The 19,579-nt window shown below is 40.6% G+C and overlaps 1 protein-coding gene across 2 annotated transcripts in view; it reads left to right on the forward strand.

The window, feature by feature from the left end:
• RNF169 (ring finger protein 169) overlaps positions 1–19,579 on the forward strand; it is a 97,251-nt gene that overhangs the window by 60,079 nt on the left and 17,593 nt on the right. The window contains exons 4-5 of one of the 2 annotated variants that reach the window (XM_066368600.1): positions 5,971–6,156; positions 12,801–12,919. In XM_066368600.1, coding sequence (XP_066224697.1) covers positions 5,971–6,156; positions 12,801–12,919 — 305 coding nt within the window. The remainder of the gene's footprint in view (positions 1–5,970; positions 6,157–12,800; positions 12,920–19,579) is intronic. The other variant, XM_066368611.1, reaches the window with a different exon arrangement.

Raw genomic sequence — 19,579 nt, forward strand, 5'->3', positions numbered from 1 at the left:
GGATATTATCCAATACTTTTTCTGCATCTATTGATGTAATCGTGATTTTTATGTACCATTTTGTTTATGTGATGAATTTCATTTATTGATTTATGATTTTTTTTTAAATTCAGTGAGAGGAGGGGAGGCAGAGACAGACTTCTGCATGAACCCCAACTGGGATCCATCTGACAAGCCCACTAAGGAATGATGCTCTGCACATTTGGAGTGTTGCTCCATTGCTCAGCAACCGATGTCTTAGCACCTGAGGCAGAGGCCATGGAGCCATCCTCTGTGCCCAGGGCCAATTCACTCCATTTGAGCCATGGCTATAGGAGGGGGGTAGAGAGAGATAGAGAAGCGAGAGGGGCGCCTCTCCTGTGTGCCCTGACTGGAAATCAAACCCTGGACATCCAAATGCCAGGCCGACACTCTAACACTGCACCAACCGGCCAGGGCCCATTTGTGAATATTGTACCAGCCTTGCCTCCCTGGAATAAATCCCATTTGATTGTGATATATGATCTTTTTAATGTATTGTTGGATCTGGTTTGCTAATATTTTGTTGAGAATTTTAGCATCTATGTTTATCAGGGGTATTGGCCTATAGTTTTCCTTCTTTGTAGTGTCTTTACCTGGTTTTGGAATGAGGATAATGCTTGCCTCGTAAAATGAGCGTGGAAGTCTTCCCTCCTTGAATTTTTTGGGATAGCTTGAGGACAGGTGTTAGTTTTTCTTTGAACATTTGATAAAATTCACCTGTGAAGCCATCCTGTCCAGGAATTTGGTTTGCTAGTAGTTTTTGATAACTATTTCAATTTCATTTGTTGTCATTGCTCTGCTTAGGTTTTCTGATTCTTCCAGATTCATTTTTGGAAGATTGTATGTTTCTAGGGATTTATCCATTTCACCTAGGTTGTCCAATTTTTTGGCATATAGATCTTCATAGTATTTTCTTACAATCCATTGCATTTCTGTGATGTTAATTGTTACTTCTCTTTCATTTCTAATTTTATTTGGGTCCTCTCTCTTTCTCCCTCTTTTTTTTTTTTTTTTACTGAGAGAGAGAGTCAGAGAGAGGGATAGATAGGGACAGACAGACAGGAATGGAGAGAGATGAGAAGCATCAATCATCAGTTTTTTGTTGCGACACCTTAGTTGTTCATTGATTGCTTTCTCATATGTGCCTTGACCGCAGGCCTTCGGCAGACTGAGTAACCCCTTTCTCAAGCCAGCAACCTTGGGTCCAAGCTGGTGAGCTTTTTGCTCAAGCCAGATGAGCCTGCACTCAAGCTGGTGACCTCAGGGTCCTGAACCTGGGTCTTCCGCATCCCAGTCCAGCGCTCTATCCACTGCGCCACCGCCTGGTCAGGCTCTTTTTTTCTTGATGAGTGTGATTAAAAGGTTTATCAATTTTGTTTACCTTTTCAAAGAACCAGCTATTGGTTTTATTGATCTTTTGTTTTTTCTTTTTTAGTCTCTGTGTCATTTATTTATGCTCTGATCTTTATTATTTTCTTCCTTCTACTTCCTCTGGGCTTTATTTGTTGTTCTTTTTCTAGTTCTTTTAGGTGCAGGGTTAGATTGTTTTTTATTTGGGCTTTTTCTTCTTAAATTATGCCTGTAATACTATGAACTTCCCTCTCAGGACTGCTTTCATTGTATCCCATAGGTTTTGGGTCGTTGTATGTTCATTTTCATTTGTTTCAAGGAAAATTTTTATTTCTTCTTTGATCTCATTGTTAACCCATTCATTATTTAATAACATGTGATTTAGCATTTGAATATTTTTCAGTTTTTCTGTTGTAGTTGATTTCTAGTTTCATGCCATGGTAGTCAGAGAAGATGCTTGATATGGTTTCAGTCTTCTTAAATTTTTGAGACTTGTTTTATGTCCTAACCTGTGGTCTGTCCTAGGAAATATACCGTGAGTCACTTGAAAAGAATGTATAGTCTGCTGCTTTGGGGTGAAATGTTTTGAAGATACCAGTTAAATCCAGTTGATCTAGCATGTCATTTAAGGCCACTGTTTCTTTGTCTGGAGGATCTATCCATTGTTGGTAGTGGAATATTAAAATCCCCTACTAATATAGAATTGCTGTCAATCTTACCCTTTATGTCTGTCAAAATCTGCTTTATATATTTAGGTGCTCCTATATAGAGTGCATAAATATTTACAATGGTTATATTCTCTTGTTGGATTGATCCCTTTATCATTATGTAATGACCTTCTTTGTCCCTTACAATAGCCTGTTTTGCAGACTATTTTGACAGATATAAGTACTGCTACCCCAGCTTTTTCTTCATTTCCATTTGCATAAAATATTTTTTTCCATCCCTTCTCCTTTAATCTATGTTTATCTTTGTTCTGAGGTGGATCTCTAGTATACAGCATATATATGGGTCTTGTTTCCTTATCTATGCAGCTACCTTATGCCTTTTGATTGGAGCACTCAATCCATTTACATTTAAAGTTATTTATTATTAATAAGTACTTATTTATTGCCATTTTATTCTTTAAACCTATAATCCTCTTTCTCTCGATTTCTTTTTTCCTTTGTTCTTTTTATAGCGAGCCTTTTAACATTTCTTGCAGTACTAGTTTGGTTGTAATGAATTCCTTGAGTCTTTTTTGTCTGGGAAGCTATATCTTCTTCAATTTTAAATGATAGCTTTGCTGGATAGAGTAGTTTTGGTTGTAGGACCTTTTTTGCATCACTTTGAATATTTCTTGCCAACTCCTTCTGGTCTGAAGTGTTTCTGCTGAGAAGTCAGATGTCATCCTTATGGGGGCTCCTCTGTAAGTAATTAATTGCTTTTCTATTGCAGGTTTTAGTATTTCTTCTCTGTTTCTTAACTTTGGAGTTTTAATTATGGTGTGTCTTAGTGGGCCTCCTTGAGTTCATCTTTAATGGGACTCTCTGTGCTTCTTGAACTTGTGTGACAATTTCCTTCATCACTGTGGGGAAGTTTTTGGCTATGCTTTCTTCAAACAATTTCTCTATGCCTTGTTTGTTCTCCTTTAGGAAACCCTATGATGTGGATATTGTTCTAAGCCCTTTTTTTTTTTTTTTTTTTTTGCTGCTGTTTCTATGCTTACATTTATCTTGTCCTCTAAATCAGTGATCCCCAACCTTTTTTGGGCCACGGACCAGTTTAATGTCAGAAAATATTTTCATGGACCAGCCTTTAGGGTGGGACGGATAAATGTATCACGTGACCGAGACAAGCATCAAGAGTGAGTCTTAGAAGGATGTAACAGAGGGAATCTGGTCATTTAAAAAAAATAAAACATCATTCAGACTTAAACATAAATAAAACGGAAATAATGTAAGCTATTTATTCTTTTGCTGCGGACTGGTACCAAATGGCCCACAGACCGGTACCGTTCCGCAGCCCGGGGGTTGGGGACCACTGCTCTAAATTACTGATTTGATCCTCTGCTTCATCCAGCCTGTTGTTGATCCCTTCTAGTGGTCTTCTTTTATGATATTGCATTTGTCATTTCTGACTAGTTCTTTTTATGATTTCAGTGTCCTTTTTAATGCTTACTATCTCTTCCTTTAAGTTGTCATTATGATTATCAATTCTCACTTTAAAATCCTTAAGCATCCTAATAATCATTATTTTAAACTCTGTGTCTGGTAGTTTGGTTACTTCCATTTCATTTAGTTCTTTTTCTAGGAAATTCTCTTGTTGATTCATTTGGGTCATATTTCTTTATCTACCCATTTTGTCTGTGTATTAGATAGCTCTGCTCTGACTTTCAAATTTGTTGTGGTATCTTCATGAGAAAGATGGGCTCAGTGGTACTGACCTCCACACCACCTGAGTTCCTTACTCTAGGTATGCATCTTGAGTGTTATATTTACCCTCCTGCAGTATGTGAGTGTTGGCTTAGCAGTAGAGCATTGGCCTGGCATGTGAAAGTCCTGTATTCAACTCCCGGTCAGGCCACACAGAAGAAGTGACCATCAGCTTCTCCAGCCCTCCCCCTTCTCTCTCTTTCTCTCTCTCTCTCTCTTTCTCTGTCTCCCCTCCCACAGCCAAGGCTCAAATGATTCGAGCAACATTGGCCCCAGGTACTGAGGATGGCTTCATGGCCTCACCCTAGGTGCTAACTTAGCTCAGTTGATGAGCAATGGAGCAATGCCCCTAATGGGCAGAGCATTGCCCCATAGAGGGCTTGCCAGATAGATCCTGGTCAGGGGCACATCTGGGAGTCTGTCTCTCTGACTCCCCACCTCCCATTTTATAATAATAAAAAAAGAATGCATGAGTGGGGTTATCCCTTCAGGCTGGCTGGTTTTAAGGGACAACCTTGATCACAGGTATTAGACACTGTGCAGCGGCTGTCCTTTTGGGTGTATTTATTCTCCACAGTGTCTGATGCCTGCTGGACTCCTTTTGGCATACCGCTTGTGTAGCTAGTTGAGTCTAGCATTGGTGCGTTCTGTCACTCACTACTGATTGTATTGGTTCTGAGTCTTCTTGGGCGGGGTTCGGATATGCTTTGACATCAGGAGTTTGTAACCCATTGTGGGCTACCTGTCTGGAGCGACTGCTCTGTGTTCACTGTTTGTGCCTGCAGTTTCAGTACCTGGGTAGTGTGGGAAGGGCCAGCCTGTGTATAAGGATCAGCTTCCTCCTGCTTAGCGCTAACAGCAGCTCTGTAAAAGGGCCCAAGCTCATAAGATTTGCCTCTAATTTTCAGCTGCTCCACCTCCTCTTGTAGCTGCCTGGTCTTCCCACAGTGTTTTGTAGAAAGACTATAGTGTGGGCTCAGACTGGCCTCACCCCACCAACCCCTCTACAGGTTGCAATCTTGATGGATTAGGACAGCTGATGTTGGAAATACAATGTTTGTGGGACCCCCTACTTCAGGGATCTCTTGATCCTGAAGAGTTCAGTATGGGGAAAGTGACTCCTTCTCCAGATCCTAATCCCTCAGACACTGCTGGATTCTCCAATTCTATTTCTTCCCAGTGAGGTGAACAGCAGGATTTGATTGGGTGGGGCTGACAGTCCCCTCTACAGAAGTTCTTCCAGCTGGGAAGCTCCTGGTCTCAGGAAGAAAGACTGAGTGTCCTTCCCTGGGGCTGATTGTGACCCCTCCCCCAGTAAGTGGCTAAGCCCCTTGACCAGTCCCAACAGTAGGCTCCAGAAAACCCACACATTGAATATCTGTGCTCCAAGTCTCTCTCTCTTCCTCCTGTGGAACCTAAGCCCAGCAGGACAGGATATCCAGGACCTGGTCTGGCCAACTGTGAAGCTCCACCCTGTCCAATGTGCACGTGAGCCGCTGTGCCGGTGCTGACCACAGAAAACAGAACTAGCCTCAGCTGGGCCTGGTATCCCACGAGCTCTCCCTTAGGACACAACACCAGCAAGAGTTGTTAGGTCCTGAACTGATGTGCTCTGCAGCTGGACACTATGTCAGTCTTGGGCCTCCCTGGAGAGAACTTGTCACAGACCAGGGCAGGACCCTGCCAGTGACTGGCCCTCAGCAACCTTCTTGGCTCTATAAGCAAACCAGTTTGTGGATGCTCTACACCTAGGCTGGCTTTTACCGCATAGAACCTTGGGGCAAGTCGGCAAAAGGCCCAAGGTTCCCCGAGAGCTGCCTCTTGCTCCCTCTATCTGCAGGCTACTTGTCAGGCTTGGCCACTGAAGTAAAACCTCTGGCAGTGTCTAAAGCCTGGGGCAATTCAGGGTTTAGGAAAGATGGTAGGTGTGGCTCCCATCCTTTGGCCCCAGGTTTCAGTCTGTCCTGACTTTTTTAACAGATCTCAGTAGGTTTGGCCAGCAGGAGTCAGTGGGTGTGGCCTCTGAAACCTAGAGATGTGATCTGCCTTCAGTCCAGGCAGTTTCTACTGAATCTCCTGTGAGGTGGAAGCACCAGTCATACTCTTGGGAGTGTGTGGGGGAAAGCTCTGGCCTCAACACCAGAAACTGAGTCACTGACGCACCCCCTACTACCTGGCTTCTCAGAACGGCTCAGTCTCCTTAGTGTGGGGACTGCAACATCCAAGAAAGATGTCAAGTCCAGCACCGGAGAATGACTCAGTACAGGAGTTCAGTTGTTCATCCCCCACAGAGTCTCTCCCTGGGCCATCAACTTCACACAGTCCCCAGGCAACTCTAGGCCTCTCAGCTCTCCCTCTGCCGGAGCCCCAGGTAAGTGGCTGTGAACAAGATTTTCTGTGTGGGCCATTTAAGATGGAACCTGCATCTCTGAGAGCTCCCCTCTTTTTCACAGAGAGAAACCTTCTTCTTTTTACCACCAAATGCTATGTGGGCACCTCTTCTAGGCTCAGGTACTCTAGGCTGGGGCTTAGGACCCTTGCCTCTTAGGGCAAACCTCCCTGCAGTCAGAGTCCCTCTGGGCCCTCAGCCACTGCTTGATCTGGAAGTGGGGCAGCCCTTTTTCATTTTCACCCTTCCTACCAGTCTCAGTGTGGCTTTTGCAACTCCTTGGTTACAGACTCCTCTTCATTTAGTCCAGAGTTGGTTTTTCAAGATGTTGTTCTTAAATTTAGTTGTAAACCAGTTTGGTCCTGGGAGGTGGCAGTTGGGATGTCTGCCTAAACCATCATGATCTTGGAATCCCCAAAATTAAATTATTTAAGTTTTCTTGGAATGATAGTATTTGCTGATTATCAAAAGGCATGTGAGGCTTCTTGAATCCAGTTGTAATAATAATTTTTATTATTAAAAACAACTAATTCTATTTTATAGGGTATCAACCTTCTAAAGATTCAGTTTAACAAACATAAAATGCTTGTATACTCTTAATAATCTGTTTATTGGGAACTACAAAAAGATTGCTACCAGAGACGCTATTTGACTAGGAAGGCAAGAATGAAATATATGAGTCTTCTGCATATAGTATATGTCTTCTGATATCCCCAATTATGGTCTGTGGTCTCTAAAGACTGCAGTTCTGCCTGTGACTTCACCCCCACAAGACTGTCCATTAGCCATCAGGTAAAACAACCTAGATGTTCATTTACCTTTGTTCTGGGTTTTTGATAGAAAGAACCTGCTGATTTGGCCTTATCAGATCCACGTTTTCTCCAGGAAATGGTCTCTAGTATTAATTCATGTCAAAACTGGGAAATTGGTATAATGATTTTTTCTTTTGCCACTACCATCTTTGAAACAAAAATCAATTACATCAACCTAATTTTAATCTTAAAAGGAATCAGGAAGTGCAAATTCTCATTTATGTTGGTAATAGCCAGTTATAAAAATTCTCTATGCAAAAACACATTGAATAAAATCTGATCTGTGGTCTGAGTGGTGGTGGCACAGTGGATAGAGCAGGGGTCCCCAAACTACGGCCCACGGGCCGCATGCGGCCCCCTCAGGCCATTTATCCAGCCCCCACCGCACTTCCGGAAGGGGCACCTCTTTCATTGGTGGTCAGTGAGAGGAGTACATTGACCATCTCATTAGCCAAAAGCAGGCCCATAGTTCCCATTGAAATACTGGTCAGTTTGTTGATTTAAATGTACTTGTTCTTTATTTTAAATATTGTATTTGTTCCTGTTTTGTTTTTTTACTTAAAAATAAGATATGTGCAGTGTGCATAGGGATTTGTTCATAGTTTTTTTTATAGTTCGGCCCTCCAACGGTCTGAGGGACAGTGAACTGGCCCCTGTGTAAAAAGTTTGGGGACCTCTGGGATAGAGCATTGTGTGGGATGCTGAGGACCCAGGTTTGAAACCACAAGGTCACTGGCTTGAGCGTGGGCTTATCTGGCTTGAGTGCAAGTTCACCAGCTTGAGCACAGGGTCACTGGTTTGAGTGTGAGATCATCACGATCCCATGATTGCTGGCTTTAAGCCCAAGGTTAATGGCTTGAGCAAGGGGCCACTGGCTTGGCTTGAGCCCTGCAGTCAAAGCACATATGAAAAGCAATCAGTGAACAATTAAAGTGATGCAACTCCAAGTTGATGCTTCTCATCTCTCTCCCTTCCTCTCCCTTCCCCTCTCTTAAAAGTAATCTCATCTATGAACACTTCAAATTTTAGATTTTTTTTTTCTGTTTGCTTTCATAATTCTGAGGATTTTTAAGTAGGTTTAATTTTGCTTTAAAAATGTTAAGAGCCTGACCAGGTGGTGGCGCAGTGGATGGAGCGTCGGACTGGGATGCGGAAGGACCCAGGTTCGAGACCCCGTGGTCGCCAGCTTGAGCACAGGCTCATCTGGCTTGAGCAAAGAGCTCACCGGCTTGGACCCAAGGTCGCTGGCTCCAGCAGGGGGTTACTCGGTCTGCTGAAGGCCCATGGTCAGGGCACATGTGAGAAAGCAATCAATGAACAACTAAGAAGTCGCAACGCGCAACGAGAAACTGATGATTGATGCTTCTCATCTCTCTCCGTTCCTGTCTGTCTGTCCCTGTCTATCTCTGCCTCTGTAAAAAAAAAAAAAAAATGTTAAGAATTTTTGCTGTTGAATAGATAATTTCATTTAGTTTAGCCAAGACTACATTCAAATTGGGACCAGAGAAAACCTCAAGTATACTTCAGCGGAAGCCAGATGAAAGATTGTATTTTATATAGTGTGTTATGACTAAAGTGGATTATTTCACTCTTTTGTCCCCCAAACCTCAGGGACTGGACTCCCTGTTTCCTCTGGACTTAAATGAGAACTCTTCACCCCAACATTGAGATCCTTAGTATTATTCTAGCTTATATTTCCACCTGTTTGTATCCCAAAACTCTATGAAATGGAGCTGTTCGCTTTCCCCCAAATATATACTGTGTTTTCCCTTCTTAGAGTCTTTGCGCTCACATCTTCATCTCACTGAGAAGTCATCCAGCTTACCTGTTGAAAGGCTATTCATCTTTCTATGTCCAGTTCAAAAGCTGTCACGTTCCTGTGACCTATAGGGATTCCTCACTCCCATCATCCACAGCACTTATTTCATTTATTCTCCTTTATCTTGTAGTTTTTTGTGTGTTTGTGTTTTTCTACTAGATCTGTAAGTGTCTTGAGTATAGGAAATGTCTTATTTTAAAATTCCCTATCGTATTTTATGTATCACAAGTGTTTGATACATATTTATCAAGTTGAATTCAAATGGAGGAAGTAAAGTGCTTATTCCAGAATCAGATTATCATCTGTTATTTGTTCAGAATGGAAATAAAATGGGTAATGTTTAATTTATGATTTGTTATGCTACAACTAATAATAATAATGTAAATTATTGGAAAACAACTTGGTATAACAATTATAGTTGTACCAAAAAATATAAAACAGAAGTGAAAAATTGCTTGTCATCCCAAAATCTAGAGATAACCCTTGTGAACATTTTAGTAAATGGTCTTGCCAGACTACTTTTCAAAGTGCATATAAACCACATATATATTTTTTCACTTTAGAGAATGCAAGCCAGTGTACATATTGTTTTAAACCTTTTTTAAAAAATAAACTATTACTTTGTGGATGTCTTTGTGTGTAAATAAAGAACCCTATATCATGGTTTGAGCAAAGCTCACCAGCTTGGACCCAAGCAAGGGGTCGCTGGCTCGAGCAAGGGGTTACTCAGTCTACTGAAGGCCCATGGTCAAGGCATATATGAGATAGCAATCACTGAACAACTAAGGTGTTGCAACGCACAATGAAAAACTAACGATTGATGCTTCTCATCTCTCCACTCCTGTCTGTCCCTCCCTCTCTCTGACTCTCTGTCTCTGTAAAAAAAAAAAAAAGAACCCTATATCATTATTTAGTGGTCTCTTAGTATTTTTTACTGTAGAATTTAATTTCTTTCCTGTTGATGTTTTGCTATTTTATTTATTATTTTTATTTATTTATTTATTTTTTGCTATTTTAAACCACTACTGTGATTAGTTCCTTCAAATCAGGGGTTGGGAACCTATGGCTCGCGAGCCAGATGTGGCTCTTTTGATGGCTGCATCTGGCTCACAAACAAATCTTTAATAAAAAATAATGTTAAAAATATAAAACATTCTCATGTATTACAATCCATTCATTTCCTACCGCTCATGTTCATGGTTGCAGGTGGCTGGAGCCAATCACAGCTGTCCTCCATGACAACACCAAATTTTTATTGGATAATGCATAATGTAGATGGGTCGTTGTATGGCTCTCACAGAATTACATTTTAAAATATGTGGCGTTCATGGCTCTCTCAGCCCAAAAGGTTCCTGACCCCTGCTTCAAATAAATGATCAGACATGGAATGACCAGGTCAAGGGGAGTGTCCTTTTGAAGACTTTGGGTACTTATTCATTTGACCTCCAGGAGGTTTGTACAGTTATATTCCCACCAATAGTCAAGTACTAAACTAATTTCCTCACACCCTTGCCAAATGTGTATTGTCATTTGTTTAATTATTTTAGGTAAACTTAAAAAATATTTTTTTGGGGATTTTATTATTCATTTTAGGAAGTCGTTAGTGCTATAGGTTTATTTTTATCTAAAGGGAAAGATGAGAAGTAAATATCTTTTTATCTTATGGTTCTAGGTTTTGTGAGGGTAGAAATAGAGAGACATGGAGGGTATTTTCTGTTTACATAGTTATTTATAATATTGTAAATGTATTTTTCAATAATTGAAAGTAACCTAGGATATTTCTATTATAATGCTCAAGTTTTTAAAAAATATTAATAGCATTTAAATTGATAAAAAATATAATCATCTTTTGAGTACTTATTACTTGTTAATGCACTAAGTGCTTTTATATAATCTTTGTGGTTTATACAATCTTTATAGTAGATGGAGCAATCTTTATTTTATAGATGAGGAAACAGGCTCAGAAAGGTAAAACAACTAACCTACAGTGACCAGGACAGCTAAGGAATAGAGCTGGGATTTGAACATTCTTTTATTTGGTACTGAATTGACTATATGGGAACACCTAAATAGAAACAGCCATTATTGAGCCCTGTTGAGCCAATAGATGTCAAACCTTTTTCTTCTTCTCAGAATTGATAAAGAGAATATTATATAAAATTTGGTAATGGGTTAGTACTGTTAAAAAGTTTCTCCAGTCAACAGTTTGTACAGCAGGATTCTTTAAGGAGTGGTGCCCTACAAAATTGAAAAGCTTCCCTGTAAACTGTAATCCTTCACCTTATTTCTCATTTTGGTAGTCATTTGGTTATTAGACAACTGGTTAATCATTAGATGATTAGACTTTTTTTTTTACCCATTCTATAATGGTATTGGGAGTCCTAAAGAAAAGATGGTCACTTGCTCTCACAGTGTTTATTGTCTAAAGCAGAAGACAGATTCTTAAATCAGAAGCTTCAGTTCAATGTAATTGGTTGCTCCCTCTAAAAAAAAAACACTCTCATATTGAATCCTGAGGCAAATCCTCACTGTATGTTGTATGCAAAAGGCACATGTAAAAGAAACTTCAGGCCCTGGCTGGTTTGCTCAGTGGATAGAGCACCAGCCTGGCACATAGACATTTGGTTTGATTCCAGATCAGGGCACACAAGAGAAGTAAGCACCTGCTTCTCTTCCCCTCCATTTCCCACTTCTGTCCCTCTTCCCCTCCCCCAGCCAGTGTCTCCATTGGTTTGAGCATCAGCCCCAGGCGCCAAAAACAGCTCGGATGATTCGAGCATCAGCCCCAGATAGGGGTTGCCGGGTGGATCCCATTCGGAGTGTACGTGGGCGTCTGTCTCACTATCTCCCTTCCTCGTAAAAAAGAAAAGAAAAAAAATTTGGAATGACTTGGGGAAAAAACCACTTCAAACGTAAATTGAAAGACTTAAAAAGAGACTAAAATAAAATAAAGGTAAATGAATGAGTATCAAGATGGAAATAGGGGTATTTGGGAGCCCCTTCAGAGAAAGAGACATTTAAGATGCCTCTGAAAGAGCAGTGAGAATTTTACAGGCAAAGAATGTGGAAGGGGAATATTAGGCAAAGGGGGAATAGCCTACCCAAACAAATAGAGGTTTTGAAAGACTATAATGTTACATGTGGGGAGTAAAAAGTAGTTTGGTTGTACTAAGAGCTCAAATAATTCCCTGTGTGGCAATTGGTGTGAGGAAAAACTGTGAAAGAAAGTTGAGTCTAGTTTTGAAGATTAATGTATTATGCTGAGGTGTTGAGACTCTATCCTGAAAGTCACCAATAGTTAAGCAGGATTCCATGTGCTTGATAGGATAGTGCAGAGGAAATTGGAGGGAATAAAGGCCGAAGACAGTGAGACCAGTAAGTAGATTATTGCAATGGTTCAGGCAGAGGATGATGAGAATCCAAGGAAAGGCAATGACAATTGAGTATACATGGGAAGATTTAGATCTGAGAGACATTTTAGCAGTAGAATGGAGTAGAATGAACATGGAGCAGTTTGAAGACAGATTTAAGTACCAGTGGTAGCTCTTTATTTACTCTACAATCCTAGGCAAATTAACTACACTGAGCCTCAGTATTCCATCGTTAAAAGAGAGCTAATAATTCCCTTTTAATAGAGGTGATATAAACAGTAAATAAAATAAAATATTTAGAAGTGTTGGGGTACTCAAAACTTCTATGCAGTGCTGTTATGATTTCAAAGAAGGGGGAAGAAAAGAGTCATACATGACACCAAGGCTTCTAGCTGGGTTGGTAGTGGGCTCAGAGAAGATACATAGTGATTCTATTTTTGGATATATTCAATTTGAGCTACATTTAGGATATCCAGATTGGGATCTCCAGGAGGCAGCTGGAAACATAAACATAGACTGCAGCTCAGACAGAGTGACATATAATAGAGAGATTTGAATCAATAGCTCTGGGAGATTCAATGGGAACCCCAAATGGACAGTGTTGTCTCCCTTCTCTCCTGCCAGTGTCCTGCACGTCTCTCAGACTCAGAGAATGAAGAACCTTCCCGAGGCAAGATGACACAGACACACCGCTCTGCATTTGTTGCTAAGAACAACTCCTACTCCTTAGCTTTCCTGGCAGGGTAAGAAATTGATACTGAATTCCATCAGGATTCTTTCGTTTGGGGGTATGAGACAGAAGGGACTGGGGGAGCAAAAGTATTTGTTGTAGCCACTTTCGGGGAGGTGGGAGTAGGGAAAAGAGGTGGGAACTGGTTTTAAACACAGTTGAGGGACAAGGGACTCATCTGAATTATTTTTATTGAGAGGTAGGGAGGCAGACAGATAGATTCCCTTAGGCACCCCACCCGGCAAACCTCCTACAGAATATGCTCCCTTGCTCTGGCTATTTCAGCACTTGAGGCAGGGCCACGGAGCCGACCTTACTTAGCACCCGGGGCCCACTTCAAGCCATGGCTGCTAGAGGGAAGAGAGGGGAAGGGGAAGTGAGGGGAGGGGTGAAGAAGCAGATGGTCGCTTCTCCTGTGTTCCCTGACTGGGAATCAAACCTGGGACTTTTATACACCTGGGCTGATGCTCTACTGCTGAGCCGGTCACCCAGGGCCTTCATTTTTAAAGAAAAGTAAACTTTATGTATTTCTGGTATCCTCAGAGTAAGACTGTGCTAACGGATCTGCTGCAAAGTGTAAATTTTCCATTCTGGGAGGAAACAATAAGGCCTCACTCAGCTAGCAATGTCCATGGATTCTCTCTGTGGCCTTTTTTCTCTTAGTAGGAAAACCAGAGTTGGTTCAATGGCTGGAACCAAAATATATAGATAGGTTTCAAGAGAGCAAACTGAAAAGTTTTTAAGACCATTGTCAAGGCACCTCTTGATTCTTTTAGATTTTGCAGGCCCTGGTAAAGTGAGGAGGGGGTAATTGGATTGCATGTTGGATGACTGGGGAATAATGAAGGGTTGGAGGGAAGGAAGGAAAGGAAGAAATGGAGGAAGAAGATAGGAAGCAATCATTCATTCAACAGGAATTTTGAGAGCAGCTACTACGTGCCATGCTCTATTTTAAAATAAAAATGAAGACAATCTTGACCCTATTTTGTTATCTTTTTTGTTGTTGTTTAAAGCTGACATTGCTCACCCTTATTTCTAGGGTTCCTCTCTTCCTTCCCAGCAACACTGTGAAGTACAGTAGTCCTCTTTTCCTGCCGCTATAGACGTATACCTGGACCTTATTTGAAGGCTTTTTATTGCTAATCACTAATAAATATGACCAAACAAAGCTACCAAGTTTAAGAATGTTATAAAGTATATACTTTTATGATCCCTGATGTAGTTTTTGTATATATTCTTTTGGAGCAGTCTGACTTCTCCTTATTTCTCAGAGTAAAATTCATTACCTTCCTCCTTCCCTTCAATGCCTCCCTTCTCTAGGTAATGGTAACTCTTTCTTCCAGGAGGGCCCTTTCCTAAAATATTTATTCACTCATTTATTTGTTGTATTGTAGCCCCTTAGGCTTGATGTAATCAGGGCCCAATAAGTAAGATATAAGCCAGTTTACATTTATGATGAAGATGAAACTCTTGCTTTGTATTGCTTTGTATATGTGAGTTGAGCTATAGATGCCCTCTAATGTTAAAAAAGGTTGCTTGACTAAGAATTGTCAGCTGCTAATTGTGAATATGGACCCCCCCCCCCATTTATAGCAGGCGTACCTTAATGATTATAAAAGGAATCTGTTAAAGAGAGATAAAGACCATGCCATTCTTTCAGTCAAATCATAATAAATACTTCCTGAAACAAATGTTGCTTTAGGCAATCTCTGATTAATTAATATCTCATAATTTGGAATGACTTGGAAAAGAAGAAAATTTTATTACAACCCAAATATGATAGATACCAAGGCCAAATTGCCTGTTAGTTGGAGTAGGTATGAAACAGGTGAATTACCAATTCCAGTCTCTACCTTTGTAATTCATTCTTTTACAGCTAGTTGCAGGTTAATATATCACTACCTAGAAATGCCTATAAGGGAATTTAGGAAATTCTTCTCTAAAGGGCAAAACCTAAAGCCTATATGGTGGGGTTGTGTTTTTGATTATGTGTGGCTCTGGAATACCTGTAATATATCTTCATTTCCTGCTCTTTGGCCCACCCTTGCCCTTATCCTATATTGCTGAGCCACATTCACTTAAGAGTTTACTGTTAAGAAATGTTTGTGATCAGTTTTACACATTTCTGGATTTCAGTATTCATTTTTAAAAAATAGTCAAGGTTGTGGGCTGAATTCAGTTATTAGTATAGTTATTAAAACAACTGGATTTGGTTGGTAGAAAATAGTTTGCTGATGCCATGGAAACCTTAGGTTGGAAAATCTATTATGGTAATATTGTGAATTGCATCTCTTGTTTAATCAACATGCTTTTCTCCTTAGGTAAGAAAATTATTAAGTTCTAGTTGCAAATGTTATTTAGGAAAACAATATGGAGTTGTTGGTGTTGACAATGAGATGTAGCATATGGATGGATATATTGAAAAAGAATTAGTTTGGTGATGGTCGCACAACAATGTGACTGTTAACTTAAAATGGTGGCCCTGGCCGGTGGCTCACTGGATAGAGCATCATCCTGGCATATCAACGTCCAGGGTTTGATTCTTGGTCAAGGCGTACAGGAGAAGCAACCATCTGCTTCTCCCCCCTTCTTTCTCCCCCTTCTCTTTCTCTTCCCCTCCTGCAGCCAGTGGCTCTATTAGTTCAGGCATCAGTCCTGGGCACTAAGAATAGCTTCTTTGGAGCTTATCAGCCTCAGGCACTAAAAATAGCTCAGTACTCGAGCATTGGCCCCAGATGGGGTTCTCAGGTGGATCCTCATCAGGTTGTATGTAGGAGTCTGCCTCACCATATCTCCTCTCACCTAAAAACAAACAAACAAAAGATTAAGTTGGCAACTTTTATGTTCATTATATTTACCACAATAAAAAAGAATTAACATTGTTAATAGTTTTTGGATATTTCAAATGCATTTTTTTTTCTGTCTGTTAAGCAACAACAAAAGAAAAGGTTTTCTCTGCAAGTTATTTTCATAAAGAGTGTTTACATGTAAAAGTTTCAAGTTTTAACAACTTTATATGAAATAAATCTGCATTTTTTTTTTACTTCTCTACTTTATAATTTAAGCCCAAAAACATGGAGGTAAGAGTGAGTAGACCTGATAGAATGGTTATTGTGGAAGGAATCCATCAGTAGATTCTGGCTGTGCCAATAGCTTGGTATATTTTCATTTGAAAAATTCAAAGCAAAGAGGCTTTGCAGCACTATTATTGAAGTTCTATAACTCTTCAAAAACAGAACTTCTAAATAGGAAGTTAAGAGTAATAGTTAACCCCAGGTCATTTCCAAGTTAATCACAAAACATATGTTAATTGAAAAAAAATAACTTGATATACAATTGTAAAGTTAAATTTTATTTTAAATATCTGAACAGGTTTTACGTTTAAAATTTATTTTCCTTTACTCCTAATTACTGTTTTCCCTACTAGAGTTAAACAAATAACCTGGTTGCATATTTTCCTAAAATCTCAGCCTGGAAAAACTCCCTGTTGAGCTACATATAAGCGTTACATGTCATTTGTATTTCCTATTTGCTTTGGCTGTTAGGACAGTTTTCAGTTCAGTCATCATGGCTTTAGTCAACATGTTATATTTAATTTATTCATTTTAGAAAGGAGAGAGAGGAGAGAGAGAAGGGGGGAGGAGCAGGAAGCATTAACTCCCATATGTGCCTTGACCAGGCAAGCCCAGGTCAACATGTTATAGAACAGAGAGTTTGTCCACCTGGTGCGAGCACAGCCAAACACTACCCATCGAGAATTGCAGAGAAGATTGGCATTTTATTATGAATTGTGCCACTCAGCTAATGCTCAAAAGCATGTGAAAGCACTGATGGGGTAAGTTTTAATTGGAGGACCTTGAAGCTTGGCCATTTATAATAAAGTGGGGGCGGTCATCACAGGGTCTTCCTAGACAACGAACCCTCCATTCCTGATATTGATTCTTAGGTTGGCTGAAGTGGGGTTCGTGTACAGTGTCGTATAAAAAGTATTCTGTTGGACCTGCACTTGGAGAAGCTTAGGCTTTTGCAGTAAGATTTATCAGGGTTGAAATAGAAGGTTGTTTACAAGTTCCCAATGTCTCACTTTCTTCCATCTTGCCATGGAAAAAGTCCAGAATTGTCTTCATTAAGCCCAGTAAAAAAAAACAACAAAAAAACCCACCGAAGTCCAGATATTGTGTCACAGTTTAGCCCATATCAAAGCTTAGTCCAGTCCAGATGCTGCTCAAAGCCTATACTTGGGAGATCATCTGGCTGCCAGCCCACAAAGCACAATTAGCACCTTCCCAAGCAGGAAGGCAGAGACGCATGGAAAAAAGGTCAAATCTCTGTTAACCCTGTGTTTATTATGTTGGGGCTCAGAAGGACTACCTTTCCTTAAACTAACCAATCAATTTCTTTAAAATTTTGCAGGCTTGTGTTGGTTCCTCCCACTAACCAATTAGATCCTTCTTCTAGGTTAGATTGACACAGTTCTGTGGTGGCCATTCTGGCTTCCACTGTGCTGCCTTAAAGTGGAAGCACAGAATCGCGTCCCTCCAGCCCTGGACCAGCAGTGCCTTGGGGAGATTCCTTCCAAACCTGAGCGCAGAGTGCTGAGGCACAGTGGACACCGATGGCACAATAGATTCCTGAAATGTGCAATTGAGCCTCTGAACACTTTATCCTTATAGCAAATTAAGCTAAATGGGATGTTGCTGCTTCTTACTTAAGCAGGCTTTCCAAGTTTTATAAAATAAAATGTCCAACTCCCTTTGCTCTCTTTCCCCATCAATATCTAGCTACCTGCCTACACGAACACTTCTGAAAGGGTTCCTGTGTTCAGGTTCTGGTTATTTCCTGGTCCTCTGGTTTCAGGTGTAGCTGGAGGTTCAAGTTCTCTCCTCTGGGCATGCTTCAGCTGCATGACTTACAGTTTTGGTCTGTTGTCCCTGAAAAACTGCTCAGTATCTCATTAAACAGGATAGGACCATTCTGAGCTGGTTCTTTGGTTACAAATTCCCGTTTTGTTGTTCATTCCTCAGTCTTGAGGTAGACAGGGCAGCCAGGTCCAAGTTCCATTAAGATGGAGGATTAGCTTCAAGATGCAGTCAGATATGTCCACCCATTGCACTCCTCTTATGGCTCTTACATTCTCATGCGCCTACCTTGTACACAGTGGTCATTGAGCCTTACAGGGGGCCGTCTGGGTGTTTAATTTACAAGCAGAGACCGTAGTAATTGTACGGGTAAAGTGGGCCAAAATACCTGTACCCTGATATGAGATAAGGATAAAGAGTAACTTTTGTTATTATGTCCCGCAGGACCCAAACCATGATGATCATTGGGGAGCATGTAGTCTAGGTGCAGTTTGTAATCGCAAGGCTCAGGAAAACTACAGTTTTAGTTGTGAACACTTCCGAGTCAAAGGATGGGAGAAAAATTGGAAACATATTTGGAGCATCATAGGCAGATACTGGAGGAAACTAACATAACTCAGGATCCAGTCCAGTTTACAAGTAGAAAACAAAACTCAAAAGACAATGAATAGCATTAGACTCTAATATCCACAAAGGTATATTATAGTTTCTATTGAAATATAATTTTTCTCTCTAAAAAACCACCTCCATTTTTACCAAAGATAACCAAATTAAGACTAATTTATTTACAGAATAAGTCTAATTTCAATAAATTTGGCTTATTTGTATAAGCCCAGCAAGAATAGTAACTAGCCACATAGGCACTTTTAAATCTGCTTTGCTGGAATTCTTTTCATAGCAATCTTCAGGTTGAACTTAAAATAAAAATAAAGCTTCTCAAGGCCAGAAAAACAATGGAAGGACTTGCCATCAGAGGATTTCTACAGTAGTTTGGGGCGAATTCCTCTCTTCAGGTGCTCAACGTTTCCTGAGGTTCTTTCCTCTATAAATAACAAGTACAGTGGCCTTCTCTGTTATTACTAAACATGTTCTTCCACTTGGTTGTGTGAAGGTGGTGAATATCAAGCACATTGTCCAAACTGGAGAAAGTTGCTCGCATTTGCAGTTTGAGTGGGTGCAAAAGACTCTGCTAAGCGGCCTATCATAGTGGTTTTGGTGTGATTTCCTGTCCACAGAGCATTTTAGCCCAGATTTCATCAGGATCAATGGGGGATCACTTTAGCTGGCTAAGACACACCTTACTCTCTAACAAGACATACCCTGTTTCACTTGGGGGAAGTTGCCTGTCTAACCCCTATTCAAGCAGCCTCTCTCTTGGTTCAGTATCTTGAGGGGCTCTGAACAGGAGTTGATGTTTGCCTTTTGTTAGCTCTGGCGCTAAGGCATCAGGCTGTAACCTTTAACAGACAAAGCCAGAGGATCTTCCTTTGCAGAAGTGCCTCAGCCTTGTTAAGGAGTCAACCCCACACTATCAATATTATCGGCCAAATTCATTTTTCTAACTGCCTAGGCAATAACTTTTGCCTACCCATGCAAATTAGAAGATTGTTAAAAACCCTGCAGCTGAGAGGGCTTAAGGAATGGAACTGCTTTGTACCTAATTGCAAATATTCACATGTGTTTGGTTAGGCACTGTTGTCCTGTATTACTAATATTTTTACATCCTGGTCTCTAGCTCTTGAGCCACAGTTGACCAGTATGTAGATACCACTCTGTTCGAAAGGATATATTCCAAAGCAATACAACTTTGGCCA

Source organism: Saccopteryx leptura, chromosome 1, assembly GCF_036850995.1.
Source record: "Saccopteryx leptura isolate mSacLep1 chromosome 1, mSacLep1_pri_phased_curated, whole genome shotgun sequence".
Lineage (NCBI taxonomy): Eukaryota > Metazoa > Chordata > Mammalia > Chiroptera > Emballonuridae > Saccopteryx > Saccopteryx leptura.